This window comes from Mastigoproctus giganteus, chromosome 4 (assembly GCF_048544385.1).
Source record: "Mastigoproctus giganteus isolate SK-2022 chromosome 4, ASM4854438v1, whole genome shotgun sequence".
In the NCBI taxonomy this organism is placed as follows: domain Eukaryota; kingdom Metazoa; phylum Arthropoda; class Arachnida; order Uropygi; family Thelyphonidae; genus Mastigoproctus; species Mastigoproctus giganteus.
Genome location: NC_143578.1, coordinates 92,186,029 through 92,204,019, shown reverse-complemented (window position 1 = coordinate 92,204,019; position 17,991 = coordinate 92,186,029). Strand labels below are relative to the sequence as shown.

General features: G+C 36.8%; 1 protein-coding gene across 3 annotated transcripts in view; it reads left to right on the top strand.

Annotated features, from left to right (window-relative positions):
* Positions 1–16,577, top strand: part of LOC150086912 (protein FAM107B-like) — a 222,140-nt gene extending 205,563 nt beyond the window's left edge. For all 3 annotated transcript variants that reach the window (XM_090372807.1, XM_090372806.1, XM_090372808.1), the window contains one exon: positions 14,666–16,577. In XM_090372807.1, coding sequence (XP_090228933.1) covers positions 14,666–14,779 — 114 coding nt within the window. In that variant the 3' untranslated portion in view covers positions 14,780–16,577. The remainder of the gene's footprint in view (positions 1–14,665) is intronic.
* Positions 16,578–17,991: the final 1,414 nt, after the last annotated feature.

Below are 17,991 nucleotides of genomic sequence, written 5' to 3'. Positions count from 1 at the left end.
TTCTTGAAATTCATGCAGAGGATGATATAGACACTGGCAGACCAGTTTTTATTATCAGTAGTAGTAGCATATAATATAAGAAAGCAAGCTTATATAGCATCAGCAAAAAAAAAAAAAAAAAAAAAAGTGTTGCCTGTCCACCCCCTCCAGTAATTTGTTTAGGTCTTCCTTGAATTTATTCAAACTTCCCCAGCAACAGCAGAAGTTTGTTCCAATGATCAATCACCAGCTAGCTGAAGGAAACCTCCACATATCTGTCATGCAACCATCCTTCCTCAGTTTGAATTTGTGCCCTATCATGTGTGTAGTCTGAAGAAGAATGTCCATCTGCATTGAGCGAGCTTACTCAATCTAAACTGAGATCTTCAAACTGAAGCATCTGGAGATGCTTCAGTTTGCAGAACTGAGGCCTGTCTTGGTAAGACCACCCTCTCATTCCCTCCACCAATCTTTTTTGCTCTTCTTTTCACCTGTTCCAACAGATCTACATCCTTCTTAAAATGAGGCCTCCAGGCCTGTATGCAGCACTTAAGATGTGGCCTAATCACTACCTTATACAGTGGGATAATCACTTCTTCCTTATTCCTAATAATAAAGTTTATGTATATCATTGGCAAAACTTCATAAGCTGTACTAGAAGCCTGTCTGCATTGATCAGAGAACTTCATATCTGACTGCACAATTACTCCTGGGTCTTTTTCATTTTCCACTAGTTGGTACACAGTTGGTACATTAATCTGGAATTACTGCTACCTGTATACATTACCCAGCATTTGCCAATGTTAAATGTAAACGTCCATGCTATGACTGCAGTATAATTGTATTCCCATCTAGATGGTCATGCATTACTTCTTTAACCAGTGACTCCATTATTTTCCCTGGAACAGAAGTTTAGCTAACAGGTCTAATCACTCATACCACCTTTTGATCTGCTTTTGTGAATTGGGGATACATTTAGACATATCCAGCCCACAGAGACCTCTCCTGAATCCAAAAATACTCCCATAATATGTTATGCTCTTATTTAAGAAGCACATTAAATCTAAAGCAGTGTATCCAGTTGACATGAATGGCAGTTGGATACACTGCTCATATTCTCATAATTATTACTTACCTCCTTTGCTGCCTTCCTTATTATAATTCCTTATTATATTAGTGCCTGCAGTGGATCCCATCCACTGCAGGCACTTTTATGATAAGCTTCAATAATTTCTCTTCCACTTTCCTCTCAGCTATCACAGAATCATTTAGCTCTAATAGATTTTGAACTTTTGCCATTCCCCTTCCTAAAGATCTGCTCATGCATGAATGTAGATACAAAATGCCTATTCAGTTTGTCAGCAACCTGAGCAAGATTAACAATTAAACCATCAATATCAAGTGAACCAATGTGATTCAATCTCTTCCTTCTGTTGTTAATATAAGTAAAGAAATCTTTGCTGGAGACTTCTCATAATCTTCCTTAGCTTGCCTAACCTCCTTTGTGGCTTGATTACAGACTAGTTTATAAGCTTCTGTGTTGCCTGATAATTTATATGCATTCCAAGCCTTTTTCTTCTCTGCCATCAGTCTCATCAGTTTAGCTGATACCCATTTAGGACTAAAGCCGAGCAGTATTTCTTAATTGGTATGAAAAGCCTAGTAGCTTCTACAGTTACATTCCCAAATGATGATTCTCATTTAGAATTTGCTGTTGGTAACATCAGATGGTTTTAAATAGAATTTAAAAACTCTCTGAGACCACTGTAGTCACCCTTGAAAAAACCATTCCCTTTACATGTGACAATACTTATATCTTTAAGTAAATTCCACATCAGCACACTGTGATTGCTGCCACCCAGAGGGTCTTTTACCTGCAGATTCTTAATGCATGAAGAATTGCTACCAATACACAGATCAAGAGTATTGTGTCCTCTTATTGCTTCTCTAAAATGCAGCAATAGAAAACAGTCATCCAATAAATTCACAAAAGTCTTGCTAGTGTTTGAGCAACCAACCCACAAGTTTCAGTCAATATCTGGAAAGTTAAAATTCCCCATTATAAGACATTCTGATTTACTGGCCTACTCTGTTTCTCTGTATAGCCATTTGTTATTCTCATCACAGCCAATAGGCCTATAACACACACCTACTCTCATTTTTGTTTTCCCAGTGCTTATATCACACCAAACTGACTCAATGTTGCATATTGCCATCCATGTCAACTGGATACACTGCTTTAGATTTAATGTGCTTAAATAAGAGCATAACCTTACCCCCCCCCATGTCCTCTCTGTACACATTGTACTTCCCATATTCAAATTTTACATCTCTTATGTCTGGGTGACACCATGTCTTTGATATCCTCACAATGTCTGCATTTGATGACTTTATTGGTACTTCAACAAATTTATTTACTATGCTCCTAGCATTAGTATAGAGGCAAGTATATGCACCTGTTCCATGCTGCAGCACAGCAGGACTTGAAATCCCCGAGACTTTGCTTTCCAGGCTGCTGCATGTTCCAATAAAAGCAGTACAGGTTCACTTCTGCCTGCAAGCTGCAGCTAATATATTAGTCTGTGTATCCCCCCCAACATGCTATCAGTTTTCTGACCACTTAATGCTACCTCTATAGCATTGTCAAATATTCTTTCACCTCTTCTATGTAAGCATATCTCATCCCTGTAAAAGCAGTCTCTTTGCAACTTTTTCCCAACATTGTGCTGTACTTGTTGTGAGTCCTCAGATCTCCTATTCTTAATATCATTCTCACGTTGTACAACAATATAACCTTTTGTGCTCTTAAAAGCTTATCTGCTCTACAGCATCATCTACTTTTGCTCCTGGCAGACACCCTGGTCCTATTTCACACATCCTGTTTTCTTGACAAATATAGTCACTGACAATGACTATCTCCTGTGGGACCAGCTTATTTTGCTTTTGGGATTGCCACTCTATTGCCTGATGCACAAGTGAGGGCTCTGAGTTGAGTTGGTCAGCTGAGAGCTTTATGGGCCCTCATTTTAATTCCTTTAAGGGTATCCCTCTTCTTCAATCTATCAAATGTCCAAGAACACTGAGCTCATACCTAATTTCCTCATAGTCTTTGTGCTGAACACACACAGTCATTTCCCCTTGGCTCCATGTCCTGTTCCAGGTAGATCCGCAGGCATTGCACAAGTTGCATGTTTCGTTATGCCATGATTCATAGGAGAATCACCCCTTCAGCTCTCCTCTGAGCCACAGCACTCCCAGTACTTTGACCACTAATATAGCTCATGGAGGAGTATCAGTAATAGTAAACTTCAGAACTACTCCTGCACACCCTTAGAAGCAGCTGCAGCTCATATTGTGGTTAGAATAGCAATAACAGTAGTTTCTTTGTACCTTGCCATCCAGTCAGTCATACAGTGTTGCTCATTTTGACGATCTCATTGCTCAGTTACCAACCCCTTTCTGGTCAGGGAATGACCACCGCATATCCCGGAGCAATATGGCCTTAGTTGCTAATGCTCCCAAAAAACAACAACCAACCCATTTCTGTATTTTAGCTGATTGGAATCATCCAGAGCACTAGAAAGAGGTTGGTATCTGCACATATCATCCATATGAAGTTCCTTCTTGACATGAGGACAATTGAAAAATTTCTTGTAAAGCATAATTTAAAATTGTTAAACGATGGCATGTATGCACGCATGCATGCACATCACTTCTGTAGGTTATCTTCTGCAGTTGACTTTATCAATATGCTCTCCAAATTTATTTTCACTCTTAGACTGGACATTTACTGTTAACCCTTATAATAATGACCACTTTCCAGTGATATGTGGACTCTGTATAAACTCTCCTTCTCAAACTGAACTAAGAACAGTCTGGAAATTTAATAAAGCTAACTGGATGAAATGCCAAAAAGTGGCACATTTAAATATGCATGCTATCACATCTCACACCATTGACCACTGATATTGAAACAGGTAATGGCAGCTGCAGAATTGTATACGTGAATTATCTATCAAAACCCAAATGCCAAAGTGTGATGCTCTTGCAGACCTCCTCAGTGATGGAGATAACATTACCAATCTTATCTTCAATTTTATAGAGGCAATTAATCTTTGTGTTATGAACACTATATAAACAATAACATGAATATCTTTAATTACAATGTACCAAGATATATACAAGAAAATTGAAATGACTAAGGTCCACACACTCAACTCATATGACTTGACTGGTGCACTATGGTCAATGTGCCAAAAAAAAAAAAAAAAAAGAACCCTTAAACAACCAACCATCCGCAATGCTGGATTAAGGTATGGGCAAGCAGGGACCTTGCCCAGAGAACCAAAAACAGGAGAACAATGAAGCAAAAAAATAATATCCTTAGTAAAGGGTGTCAAAAAATCATTCTGCCTGGGGGTGCGGAATACCTTCATCCAGCACTTCGTCCAGCCAGCCAAAATATAATGGAAGGAAGCCAATTGCAATGCAAAAAAAAGAATATATACTGGAATTTTTTTTTTTTTTTTTTTTACAAAAACTTAATCGCTAATCTGAAACAGTTTAAGAAAGAAAGAACTAAAGCTCATCATGTAAGACAAATGAATGAAAAAGAAGCATGGACCTGATGTGCTTACATCACAAACAGATCTACAGACATTGTAACAGTTTGGAATAACATGAAGAATTAATTTTAAATACACTCCAATACTACATCTAAATGGGAAAGAAATCCTTGATCCTCTCGAAATTGCCAATTCTCTAGGTGAAATGTTTGAAATGCTTCCCACCATTTCAAACATTTGAAACTGCTGAATGCATTTCAGCATAAATACAGAAAGAATATAATTTGAATTTTAATATTACATGCAAATATTCTATTTAATGTATCTCTTATGATCAAATTAACATAGTGCATTTTTTATTATTATTATTAGCTGTATGGTGGTGCAAGGAAGCCTGAGGCTTATGCTGCACCAGTCAAAAAAAAAAAAAAAATTTCTGAATTACACAGAGAGAGAGAGAGAGAGAGAGCGCACCAAGAAATAGAAGAATGATGATATCCAGCTTGGGACCCTGGGTGTGCCAAGCCCATACTCACCAGATGTGAGCCCCTGGAGTTTGCATGATCAAGAAATAGTGCTGCAGGCCATGGGGTTTATTATTCCACGATTGATCATATGAGTGAAGATTCTCTAACTACACTTTTACAATTGTTTAATAGTCTTTTGAGGACTACCCCACCACTCGCTTATAGCTAGTGTTATTGTGTTAGCTCTTCTGAAGCCAGGAAGGTCCATACCAATCCAAAAAAAAAAAAAATTACTGATTTACTGTGCTAACAAGTTTTTAGGAAAAACTTGGAAAGAATAATTGGATTGACATGATTCTTTTAGGCTCAAAAAAATAAGTCCAAATCAACACAGCTTTTGAGGAGCGAGGTCAACAAGTCAATCTCATGATCAAAGCTGAGGCAAATATATGAAGTGCATTTCTTAGGAATGAGCATTTACTAATATATCTCTATATTTAAAAAGCTTTTGACATAACTTGGCAATATGGGATTCTTTATGATCTCCATGAATCTGGCCTTATAAAATTTGTCCTTAACTTCTTAAGGAATTGCTCTTTTCAGGTATGCTTTGCTGCGTCTCTCTCCCAAACACGTGTGCAAGTAGTTCTCCAACTTTCTATGCTTAGTACGACAGTCTTTTGGCACCTCTGTAGCCAGGTGGGCAGGAGCAGCAGTGCGTAGCACACACTTCTTGATTAGACTGGGGTTCAAGCCAGTGACCACCAAATACGGAGGATGTGGAAAGGTCAAGAAATGACCACTGCATATTAACGGAGCAATATGGCCTTAGTTGCTAATGCTCCTAAAAACCAAAAACAGCAACAACACAGTCTTTTCCATTAGGATCAATCCAATAACTAAATGTATTCCTGATACAGTTGGAGCATACCTGAATGTTGATCATCTTGCCATCTCATACCATTCTTGAAACATGACTAATAGTGTCAAAGCACCATTATCAGGCTTGTTCATTGGAATAACATAGCTGCTGATTCAATGCAAAAAAATATATATATTGCTATCTGTTTTCAGTATAAACATAACTTGCACTTGAATCCAGACTTGCAACTTGTTTTCTCATCTGTTATTAATATTCGACTTCTTGCTCTAATACTAGATAAAAAAAAAACTAAATTTTCTGGAACATATCAAGCATGTTGAGAAATTAAATCTACTTTTGGTAATTTCTGCTATGTCGTGGGGTGTAGATTGTTACATCACTGCACTGTGGGTCTCTATATATGCCTTACCCAAACACAATGCTCCAAATTTTACTGGGGGGTTTTGTGCATCACCAGTTCAGAATCTTTATATAGAAGCACACAAACATATACTACAACTTTGTTGACATTCTCTGCTATGTGGATAAAATTGGCAGTATCCTGCATCACCTGTTCACACCAAAGTGGATAACCTATATCAAAATAGCCCATTGTAGAATAAACAGAGTGGCATTAAGTTAGAGCTTAAATGCATGTTGGACTAGGCTTGAATAAAATCATTCCAGATGTCAGAATGGCTACTCCACCATGGAAAATATCCTTGGTACAAGCTGATAACCATTTCCAACAATGGAGAAAGAATGCTGCTCTTCCAAGCTTTTCAGCATTAAGCAAATCCATGCAGCTCACTCATGATTTTTTTTTTCAGTTTCACCCAAATATGCACTGATGGTTCCAAGACTGCCAACATAGTAAGTGCAGCTGCAGTTTTACTGAACAACTCCAATCAGCTCCCTCTGAAGTGCAGTACTTACTTTGCAGATTTGTATGCCATCTTGGTGGGGCGCCTCCGTAGCCAGATGGGAAGGAGCAGCAGTGCGTAACACATGCTTCTTGATTAGACCGGGGTTCGAGCCTGTCACCACCAAATACGGAGGATGCGGAAAGGTCAGGGAATGACCACCACATATTCCCGGAGCAATATGGCCTTAGTTGCTAATGCTCCTAAAAATCAAATAACAACAACCATCTTGGTAGCTTTAGAGAATATAAAACAGTCATTATACCATCAAGCCATTATCTGTACTGATTCTGTAATGTTTTAAGTTATTAAAACATTACAGAATCAGTGCACTTAAAACATTACATTATCTGTAATGTTTTAAGTGCAGTATATACTCTTCACTGTAAATTCCTTTCCAGTCATTCCTTACTGCAAAAGATTCAAATAGTTGTGCAATTTCATGTAAACAAGCAGAAATAAATCTTCTGTTGGATACCTGGGCATATTAGAATCGCAGAAAACGAATAAGTAGACTTTGCTATCCAAAATATCAGTCGTATATCACCAGAGCTCCAGCTCTACCAGTAAAAAAAAAAAAAATGGTTATTCATTTGGCAGGAGCACAAAAGCAATAAATTGTTCCAGATTAAGAATGATAACAAGCAGGGACTGTCAAGTCTAATAGGGAGTAGGAAGGAAGGAAGAAGAAGCTCCTTGAAGCTCTTGGAACAGAGAAGTTTTTCCTGATTTATTTTCTGATTTATTAGCTTAAATTGTCACATTAACTTATTTTCTAGAGTAGCTTTATATTCCTAGTTACGATACTTAGTTTAAAGTTTAACTTAGACAGAGATTTTGTAGGTATTACTTAGTATCGGTAACGGTATCAAATCCACGTGTTACAAATTGAACGAGAGGTCTTTTTTTTTAACCAAATTTAGTCGATTTATTAACCAATTGTTATATCAAATTATCTTCTATAAGTAGATTATAGACCTAGTCAGGATCCTTAGTTTATTCTAAATTGAGATAGCGAGATTTGGAAGCTAATCAATACTTACGAGTCCGTAGAAGTACCGTTCGAGAATTCCCGCCATTTTTACACAATAGCATAAGCTTAGTGTAGTATAGTGCATAATATAATATTGTCAATTAATCAGTAAATCTATTAATCTTGATAAACTTTATTGTCAATTAAATTGTATTTTTAACTCTATATATATATATATATATATATATATATATATATATATATATATATACGACTTAATCGTAACAAATAATTAATACATAACTATAGTGGTACACGTGATACGGAAGTTGTATAAAGGGAACTCGTAGAAAACACTAGATAACGAGAAAAAAAATATAACATAACTGTTTTGGGATATAACTTAAGGATTTAATTTTTGTTTTGAAATTTTATTGAATTAAATCAGAATCATGACTCTGACCAGAGCAGCAAAGCAAAAGGCTCAAGCTAGTGGGAGTGCTGTGGTTCAGGGGAGAACTGAGGGGGGGCAGTTGCCCTCTGAATCACAGTCTTTTAAAATGCACTGTTTGCTTGATGTTTGCGGAGCAGTCGGGTGCGGGACATGATACTGCCAAGGGGGATGTCTTTGTGTGTGCACGATGTAAGGAGTGCAAGGAAATCAGGCGACAACTCAGCGTTGTTATGGGCCTTTATGAGAGCTTGAAGGACAGGGTGGATGCCCTCGAAGGAAATAGCTTGAGGGGCCCATCAAGCTCTCAGCCGCCAACATCAACGCCAGAGCTTGCACTTGGTCATCAGGCAACACAGAGGCAGCCCCCTAGGCAGAATGCGCTGGTCCCACAGGAACTAGTAGTTGTTGGTGACTATTGTCAGGGAAACGGGGAACATGCTTTGTAAAAAGGATAGGTGGAATAGGACCAGGGTATGTCTGCCAGGGGCAAAGGTTGATGACGTTGTAGAGCGGATATCATCTTTTAAGGGCACAAAAGGTGATATAGTTGTACACGTTGGCACTAATGATATTAAGAGTAGGAGACCGGCGGAATTACTTAGCAAGTACAGGTCACTGTTGAAAAAAAGCCGTGAATTAGGGTTGAATTTGAAAGTGTCTGCAATTCTGCCCAGACATGATAGGAGGGAGTATATGATGAGAGCCTTGTCGATCAATTCGGCCCTGGAGGGATTGTGCAAGGCTCAAGGGGTAGAATTTTTTTCAGCCTGGACTGTACTTGTTAACAGGAGAGATTGCTTCTACGGGGATGGGATACACTTAAATAGAAAGGGTGCAAGAATATTTGCTGATGCTGTCGAGGCAGTGTTAGGTGGGTCGGAAAACTGCTAGTTGGGGGGGATACAAGGACTAATAGATTAACAGTAGCCACTGGCAGAGGTGGAAGTGATTCTTGCACTGCTTCTATTGAAATGAGCAGAAGCCTGAAAAACAAGATGCAGGATATTTCAGAGACTGCTGGGAGTCATTGCGGTACAAGTAAACACATGGGTTGTGTTAGGGTAGCTAAGAATAGAAACAGGTGCATGTATACCTGCGTGTACACCAATGCTAGAAGTTTGGTAAATAAATTTGATGAATTTGAGGTATTGCTCAAAACATCAAAGGCAGATATTGTTGGGATATCAGAGACGTGGTGTCACACAGATATAAGTAATGCGGAACTGGAATTTGGGGAATACAATGTGTATAGAAAGGATAGACAGGACAGGAGGGGAGGAGGGGTTATGCTATTAGTTAAGAAACACATAAAGTCCAAGGAAGTGAAGCCAGTCGACATCGATGGACAGGGCAGTGTCGAGTCAGTTTGGTGTGACATAAGCATAGGGAAATCAAAATTGAGAGTAGGAGTGTGCTTTAGGCCTAATGACTCTGATGAGTATAATAAGATATTGTACAGGGAAATAGAGTGGGCCAGTAAATCAGAGAGTCTTATAATGGGGGATTTTAATTTCCCAGATATTGACTGGAATTTGTGGGATATTGACTGGAAGTTAAGGACACTCGCACACTAGCAAGGCTTTTGTGGATTTATTGGATGATTGTTTTCTACATCAGCATGTTCGTGAGGCAACAAGAGGGAGCAATACTCTTGATCTGATTATCAGTAGTGATTCTTCATGCATTAAGAATCTGCAGATAAATGAACCACTAGGTGGCAGTGATCACAGTGTGTTGAAGTGGGATTTACTCAAGGAGGTAACTACCATCAGAGGTAAAGGGAAGGGTTTTTGTTTTCGTAAAGGCGACTATGATGGTCCGAGACAGTATTTAAATTCTATACAGTGGGACCAACTGATGATGTTACCAACAGCAAACTCAAAATGGGAAGCATTCAAGGAACTAATCTTGGAGGCTACCAGACTTTACATACCAACTAAGAAATATTGTTCAAGGTTTAGGCCTAAATGGTTGTCAGATGAACTAATGAGACATGTGGCAGAGAAGAAAAATGCATGGGATACATACAAATTAATGGGTGATATGGAAGCCTATGATAGATAAGGTGGTCTGTAACCAAGTCACAAAGGAGATTAGGCAGGCAAAGGCAGACTACAAAAAATCCTTGGTAAAGGATGCAAAGAAAAACAGAAAAGAGTTCTTTACATATTTAAACTCAAGAAGGAAAGGGATGAATCAGATTGGTCCACTGGATATTGATGGTTCAACAGTTGAGGATCCTGCTCAGGTGGCTAACAATCTAAACGAGTATTTTGCATCTACATTCACGCATGAGGAGTTATTCAGGAAGGAGAATGATGTAGGTAAAGTAAACATTGGCAGTGAGCTGGATGATTTTGTAATAACTGAGAGGAAAGTGGAGGAGAGATTGTTGAGGATAAACATAAAAAAGGCACCTGGGGTGGATGGGATCTATCCAGTTATATTAAAGGAGGCAGCAAAGGAAGTAAGCAAACCCCTAGCCATAATTATGAGAGCTTCTTTGGACTCAGGGGAGGTACCCATAGACTGGAGATGTGTAAATGTAACCCCAATTCACAAAGGAGGATCAAAGGCTGACACAAGTAATTATAGACCTGTTAGTTTAACTTCTGTTCCAGGTAAATTAATGGAGGCACTGGTTAAAGAAGCACTTCAGGATCATCTAGACAAGAATTCAGTTATAGCTCAGACGCAGCATGGTTTTGTTAAGGGCAGGTTTTGCCTGACCAATTTGATTGGATACTATGATGTAGTCACAAAAGAACTGGATGCAGGGAATAACTTTGATATTATATATTTGGATCTTAGAAAGGCTTTTGATACTGTTGCACATGGAAGACTGCTGCACAAATTGGAGCAGTGTGGCATTGGAGGCAAATTGCTGCTATGGATAAGGGGATGGTTGAGTGGCAGAAGACAGAGAGTGGTAATCAATGGACACTGCTCAACGTGGACTAATGTTATTAGTGGAGTTCCTCAGGGTTCAGTGTTGGGTCCGTTGTTGTTTTCGGTGTTTATGAATGATATTGATGATGGGATATCAAGTTTAATGTCCAAGTTTGCAGATGATACAAAGGTTGGCAGGGTTGTTAAGGACACTACTGATGCTATGCTGCTGCAACAGGATCTGGAAAGGTTGAACAGATGGGCTGAGAGGTGGCAAATGAAGTTTAACATTGACAAATGTAAAGTACTACATATGGGAAACAGTAACCCCAGAGCAACGTATCAACTCTGCGGTACTACACTGACAGTGGTGGAGAATGAAAAGGACCTGGGGGTAATTGTGCAGGCAGATATGAAGTTCTCTGAGCAGTGCAGACGAGCTGCAAGAGTAGCTCATGGTGTCTTGTCAATGATATACAGGAATTTTTCTAGCAGGGATAAGGAGGTGATTATTCCCTTGTATAAGGCAATGGTTAGGCCACATCTTGAGTACTGTATACAGGTCTGGAGGCCTCATTTCAAGAAGGATGTAGAGCTGCTGGAACGGGTACAGAGAAGGGCAACAAGATTAGTGAATGGAACAAAGGGTTGCTCTTACGAAGAAAGGCTTAAGTTTTGCAAATTACAGAGTTTGGAGACTAGGCACCGGCGAGGTGATCTGATAGAGGTGTATAAGGCTTTGAATGGTTTGAGCATGCTCAATGCCAATGGGATTCTTCATCTTTCTCAGAATAATCACCTCAGAGGGCATAAATTCAAATTGAGGAAGGACGGATGTCGGATAGATGTGCGGAAATTTGCCTTTGGCCAGCGGGTGGTTGGTTGGTGGAACCGACTTCCATCACTTGTTGTTGAAGTTGATAGCCTAAACAAATTTAAAGCTCAACTGGACAGGTATTTCGAACGAACGGAGGGGTGAAATGGGAGGGGTGTGGGTTTTTTTTTTTTTTTTTTGGCTGATGCTGAATAAGCTTGCTTTCTTGCATCATATGCCTCTACTAATACTAATGCTAAAGTCGTACCTTCCAGATTACAGATTGGGCATATTTGCCTCATAGTAAAACATCTTATTGTGGAATGCCCATTATACTTAAGAGAATAACAGATAGCTTCTCTTATGTTTGTGTCTGTAATGAACATTACAGATACAAACATAAGAGACTATTTATTTACAAACATAAGAGAAGCTAGCATTAAGGAGTTCGGGTGCCTAAGCACTTCCAGATTATGAGAAAATAACATTATTATGCGAGCCATAATGTCGCTACACACTTTTGCTAAATATTTATTCCTTGACAATTCTTTAAATGATAATTTAAAAGCTTGAGTCTTGTTGAAATTCATTCAGTTTATTATTTTTTTGTGCACCTTACTTATTTGAATCAGTCTTGTGAATGTTAAAAGAAAGCAGTGTGATCTAACAACAGGTTATATACAAGTATTTCACATGAATGCTTAGTATACTGGGCGCCTCCGTAGCCAGGTGGGAAGGAGCAGTAGTGCGTATCATATGCTTCTTTATTAGACCGGGGTTCGAGCCAGTCACCACCAAATACGGAAGATGCGGAAAGGTCAGGGAATGACCACCGCATATCCCGGAGCAATATGGCCTTAGTTGCTAATGCTCCTAAAAACCACAACAACAGCTTAGTATACCAGAGGTAACCAGATGTGAAACAACATAAACAAGTGTTAGTTTGTCCACACCCTGCAAAGGAATAGCTGAGCCTCTAACACTAGGAATTCCTAGGCAGTAGATAATCTTTTCTTGATGAAATAACACTACTTTGTGTAAAGGAGACCAGAAGTGATCAAAAACCATGTTTGACCTTTCTCCATTTCTTTGTGAAGCAGTATGAGCCATGTCTTCAGAAGTTGTCATAGGTACTGTGTTGAGATTCAACATTCCTTATATTTCAAGGAGGATGCATCCAGCTAGCAAATATTCTTGCTGCCTCTGCTCTGCCAGCTGTGTGTATGGTATATCTTTGAGTAGTGTGTATTTGTGGGGGAAGCATACTGCTGAAGCCATTCCATGTTTTAAGGGGTGGACTGTACCTTGCTGCATATATGACATTTATTCACTTACAGGATGGTGCATCTGGAAATTTAATAGTTTTCAAATTTTAAAAATTAAAAAAGCAAATAATTCCCATTTTTACTTTACTATAAACTTTACTGAAAAGTTACCAGCCCATATACAGTTTAATCTAAAATTTGATTTCAGCTATAAATTGTAAGAAACAAAATAAAAAACATTCTGCTTTTTTGTTGTAAACTATTAGAATATAGTTGTGGTTTATTAATTCCAAATTATATTTTTTTATCTATTCATTGATCAGTATAAAATATATTAAAATAACTTTCTATTATTATTTATTTTTTATTTTTTTTGAGGAAGGGTGCTAGCAGGAATGTATCTAGTATTCCTACCGAAATTCTTAATCTTGTCATATCAAATAACCCTTTAACGTACATAGTTAACATTAGTTGTTCTCTAGTTGCTTTGCTGTTGCATGGCATCTAGAGGACAACTAGCAATGCAAAATGGGACGAGCTGTAAAACTTTTAATCTTGGGGTTTTTTTTTTTTAACCTCTGATTCTAACACTACCTCAGATTGTGTCACTGAAATAATTATGATGAAATCCTTTTTCACATTTCACAAACTCACATCCTTATCTAAACTAGTGTTTCTCAAAACTGTAGTGAAATAAGAATCCCCTTTTAGCTTAATTTTCTTCAGACCACCCCCCTCAGTTTAAAATTGTTCTTGCAGTTTTTAAATAGTTAGAAATTTCAGACATTTGTACCTCTCCCCCAGGAGTGTTTTTACATCTCCCTTCCTGCAATCCACACAACAGTTTGAGAAAGGCTTATCTAAATCATGGGTTTCTAGAAACTGTACTGAGGCTGTTCAGTATAACAATAAAGTATGTTACATTTGCTTGTGCTTAATTTTCTTTCTATCCTAAAGCTTACATCAGTTGTTAGCAAGTTATTGATAAAAATCAATTATATTTTAAGAAGTCCAGCAGTAGGAAATTTGCATCATGCCCAGTGATAGTTTCAATTTCTGGTTTCTTGACAAAATTATTATCTGCAACTTTTGTTTATCCACATTTCCACCTCTGTTACATACTGATGGTTCTGTGGAATCCATATCTAAAGATAAAGCTGACTTAATGTAACATCTTGCATTTCTTCTAATTCTTACCATTATAATCTTGTTAAATCTCATTCTACCATACCAAATACAGTCTTCCTTTGTTTTTCAATGATTAATCTTATGTGTAGTCTGAAATCTTACAGTAGGTCAAATCTTCATGAAAAAATTTAATCTGAATGAAGTACATCATCAGTTTCTTGGGTTTGGTTTTTAGCTTTTATTTGGTTTCTTTGTAACTCTAGTTTTGAAATTTGCTTTATATCAGCAAATGCATATTATTTTTTAATTTATTAAATGTGTAACATGTCAATTTTATATTTTATAGCAAGAAGAAAAGGAAGCAGCAAAAATACAGGAAGAAGCTAGTAAACCAGAATTTTTACGTGTCCATGCTAAAGTATGTGCACAACAGACAATGCCGGTGGATTCAAAATCATAGCAGTGTTGGGACCACCAAATGTACATAATGCTTAGAAATCATCATTGTAAATCCTGTTAACAAGAAAATGAAGAAGCAACAGTGGAATAAATGTTGGAAATAACTCCAAATAGCACTGCCTTAATTGCAAGTCATAACTTAAGACTGTGATAGCAAATGAACATCATTGCAACTTACACATGGAATGTCAGTTGCATAAATATAAAAATTACTGACTTCCACAGGGATTGGGTGGGTGGGTGTGTGTTTGTGTGTGTTTTAGAGGGGGCAAAATATACTGAATGGCATTTGTTTCCTCAATTTATTTGTTAATATATACAGAGAGAGTACAGATGTAGCATTTAGTTGTTTTCCATATGAATTTCTGTCAAATAAGTTAAAGATTTCAAATAAAATGAGATTTGCTGTGTTTAAACTTTAGTTAAGAATAAACTGTAGTTATTTTTTATGATAAACTGATAAAATATACATACTTTGAAAAGATTTCAATGGTAAATTTGTTGATTTTATAAATTAAATCATGACTATCATATCACTAAGCATCTCTTACATAATTTAATTTCTAAATTATATTCTAAAGTAAATTTTTGCAGGCCTGGTTATATTTTTTAAAAACTAGACAATGCCATTCATCTATTGTTTAACTGGTCACGTTTTATGACAAGCTTTGTCAGCATGTAAACAAGCATCAATGCTTACTTTTCATGATATTTTGTTATGATAATTGTTTTAATTAACTATTGTAAAATTCTTTATATAGTGGTGGTAACTGGGTACCATTTAGCAACCTTGCTAGTTGTGAGGTTGCTTCTGTTCTCAGGTTTCTGAAATTATTATAGAATGAGACATGAAAATTATATTTTTGAATAAAAATTATTCTTCATTGTACATCATTTTAATATCAAGTAAAATGTTGACTTCTATTACAAGCTTTAAATACTAATATCTAAACTTATTCACAAGTACCAGACTGCCAGGTGTGCTTTTTTATACCTTGGTATATATTCTCTGCATTTTCAATTAACAGTAGATCTGTATGTTTGGCAAAAAGTTGTAAATATCTTTTAATGATGACAGTTTAAAAATCCTTTCTTTATATATTACTCTTTGTAGATACTAATTTCCCGTAGCTTGATTAGTGTAATCTTCATAATTTTTTTTTATTTTTTATGGATGAGTTGTATACTTAAATGTCTGCACCACTGGAGAGGAGGACAGTGTGCCTTTTGCAATGTGAAGAATACATTATAAATATATGAATATAGAAATATACAAGATGACTATATCTATTACATAAAATCAAAAATTAAATTGCATTTTGATACTACCAGAATACAGCTATTCTATAGCTTATTTTCAATAGACATGTTTTATGCCTGACTCCTTAAGGCAAAGTCTAAGATCATTCCTTGACCAAACGAGATGCAGTATGCCGCTGAAAGAGCATTAACCAAACCTCGATGAAATTGTTTCACTATTCATATTTTATTCTAGTGAGAACCAAGTTGCTTCTTCGTGATTTCTGAGATGTAAAATGCTTTAAACACATTAGTTTTTCATCATGTAAATCATTTAGTAATCTGTGTTCATAATTAATATTTTGCTCACTGTTGTCATAATTTTAATAATTTGTGTGTACATAACTAGAGTACTATTTAATGCTTTGGTCAATATCATGAAATAACCAGTTTCACTTCTGGATTAATTTCTCTGAGGGTGACTGTATTTACGTCATCTACTGTAATAACTTTATTAATAGTGTAAGTTTATTTGAAAAATAAACTGTGAAAGAAATCAACTAGATGTCATATCTTGTTTTCAGATAGCCATCGTCACCTGCTTTTACCATGTGAAACTTACTTCATATTTAATTTCTAGGCTAGCTTTGTCCTTCCACATTACCTCTAATACTTACCACAGTTCTCAACCTTTTTTCTATGACTTCCTTTTCTTCATACTAACAGGATCAAGAAACAAGTTGTAATACAGTAAAATTCTTTAAACACACTTTTGTGAAACTGTGACAATTTTAGTTTGTAATTTTTATTTTGATTATTAAGAAGCAGTTTATTTCACTGAAAGGTACAAAAGGTACCTTTGTTGCCAGTTGCCTGTACTCTATCTATTTTATACAGCTGTAATCGTGTTGGTTCTGCTATTAAATTACATTTAATAGCAAAAATTTATTGCCTGATTGTGAAAGTGTTTGATTGTGTTAAGAGGGAGTCAAACCCTCCCAGATTCAGAGAAGAATGTTAGCACAATATGGAGGAAAGTGTATTAATCAAAAAAAGGTGGAAAGGCTTAATAATGACAAAACAAATGGAGCTAATATAAATCTTCAAGGTGTCTGACAATTTCAGCAGTGAATGGTGCTGATCAAGTTAGTTAATGCTCTTATTCAAAAAAACAGATAGATTACTGTTTCTGTTGTTGTCAGAAGGTTAGGCATCATATTGGATACTTTGAATTTTCACAAAGTTTGAGGTAGGTCTGCAAAGTTCTCATTGATGAGCATAAACAGAAGTGTTTTGAGCTTTGGCTGCAATTTTTATGGGATATTGTGATGAAGGAGATGCATTTCTACAACAGCAGAAGGGGCTAGCAATGAAAGTCTTATCCATATTTTGGAACTGACTGAAATAGAAGTTTAGATTCCTTCATTGACAACAGGTTAGCTTTTTATCTTCTAAAGAATGCCTTTTATCTATTCTCTTCCCCATTTATATTGTAATGGGAGGTGAAACATGGGTTCATTACTACAAACTTGAAAGCAAGCAACAAAGCATGGAATGGAAATGTGTAATCTCAACAACCTGAAAATTCAAGTGTGCCCTCTTCTTGCAGAATCATGTTGACTTTGTTTTAGAATTTGAATGGACCTATTCTGGAATAATAATGGTGCAATTCGTGTTTACTGTCAAAAGGTGTTCTGCAGCATGATATTGCTCTGTCTCATTCATCTGCTGTATTGTCCAGACCTCACCCCTTCATACCATCACCTTTTTAGCTCTCGGGAGGAAGAGGAAGGAAGCATTACATATCATTAATTTTGAAAAGTCAAAGAAGTAGTACAGAAAGGGCTTCACGAACAACTGAAAACATTTTTGTTGGATGGTATTAAGAAGTTTGCGGGCTTAAAAATATTACTAAATTTTTTTCATATTTTCCTTTTCTTGATTTAATAAAAAAAAATAATAATAAAATTGCAT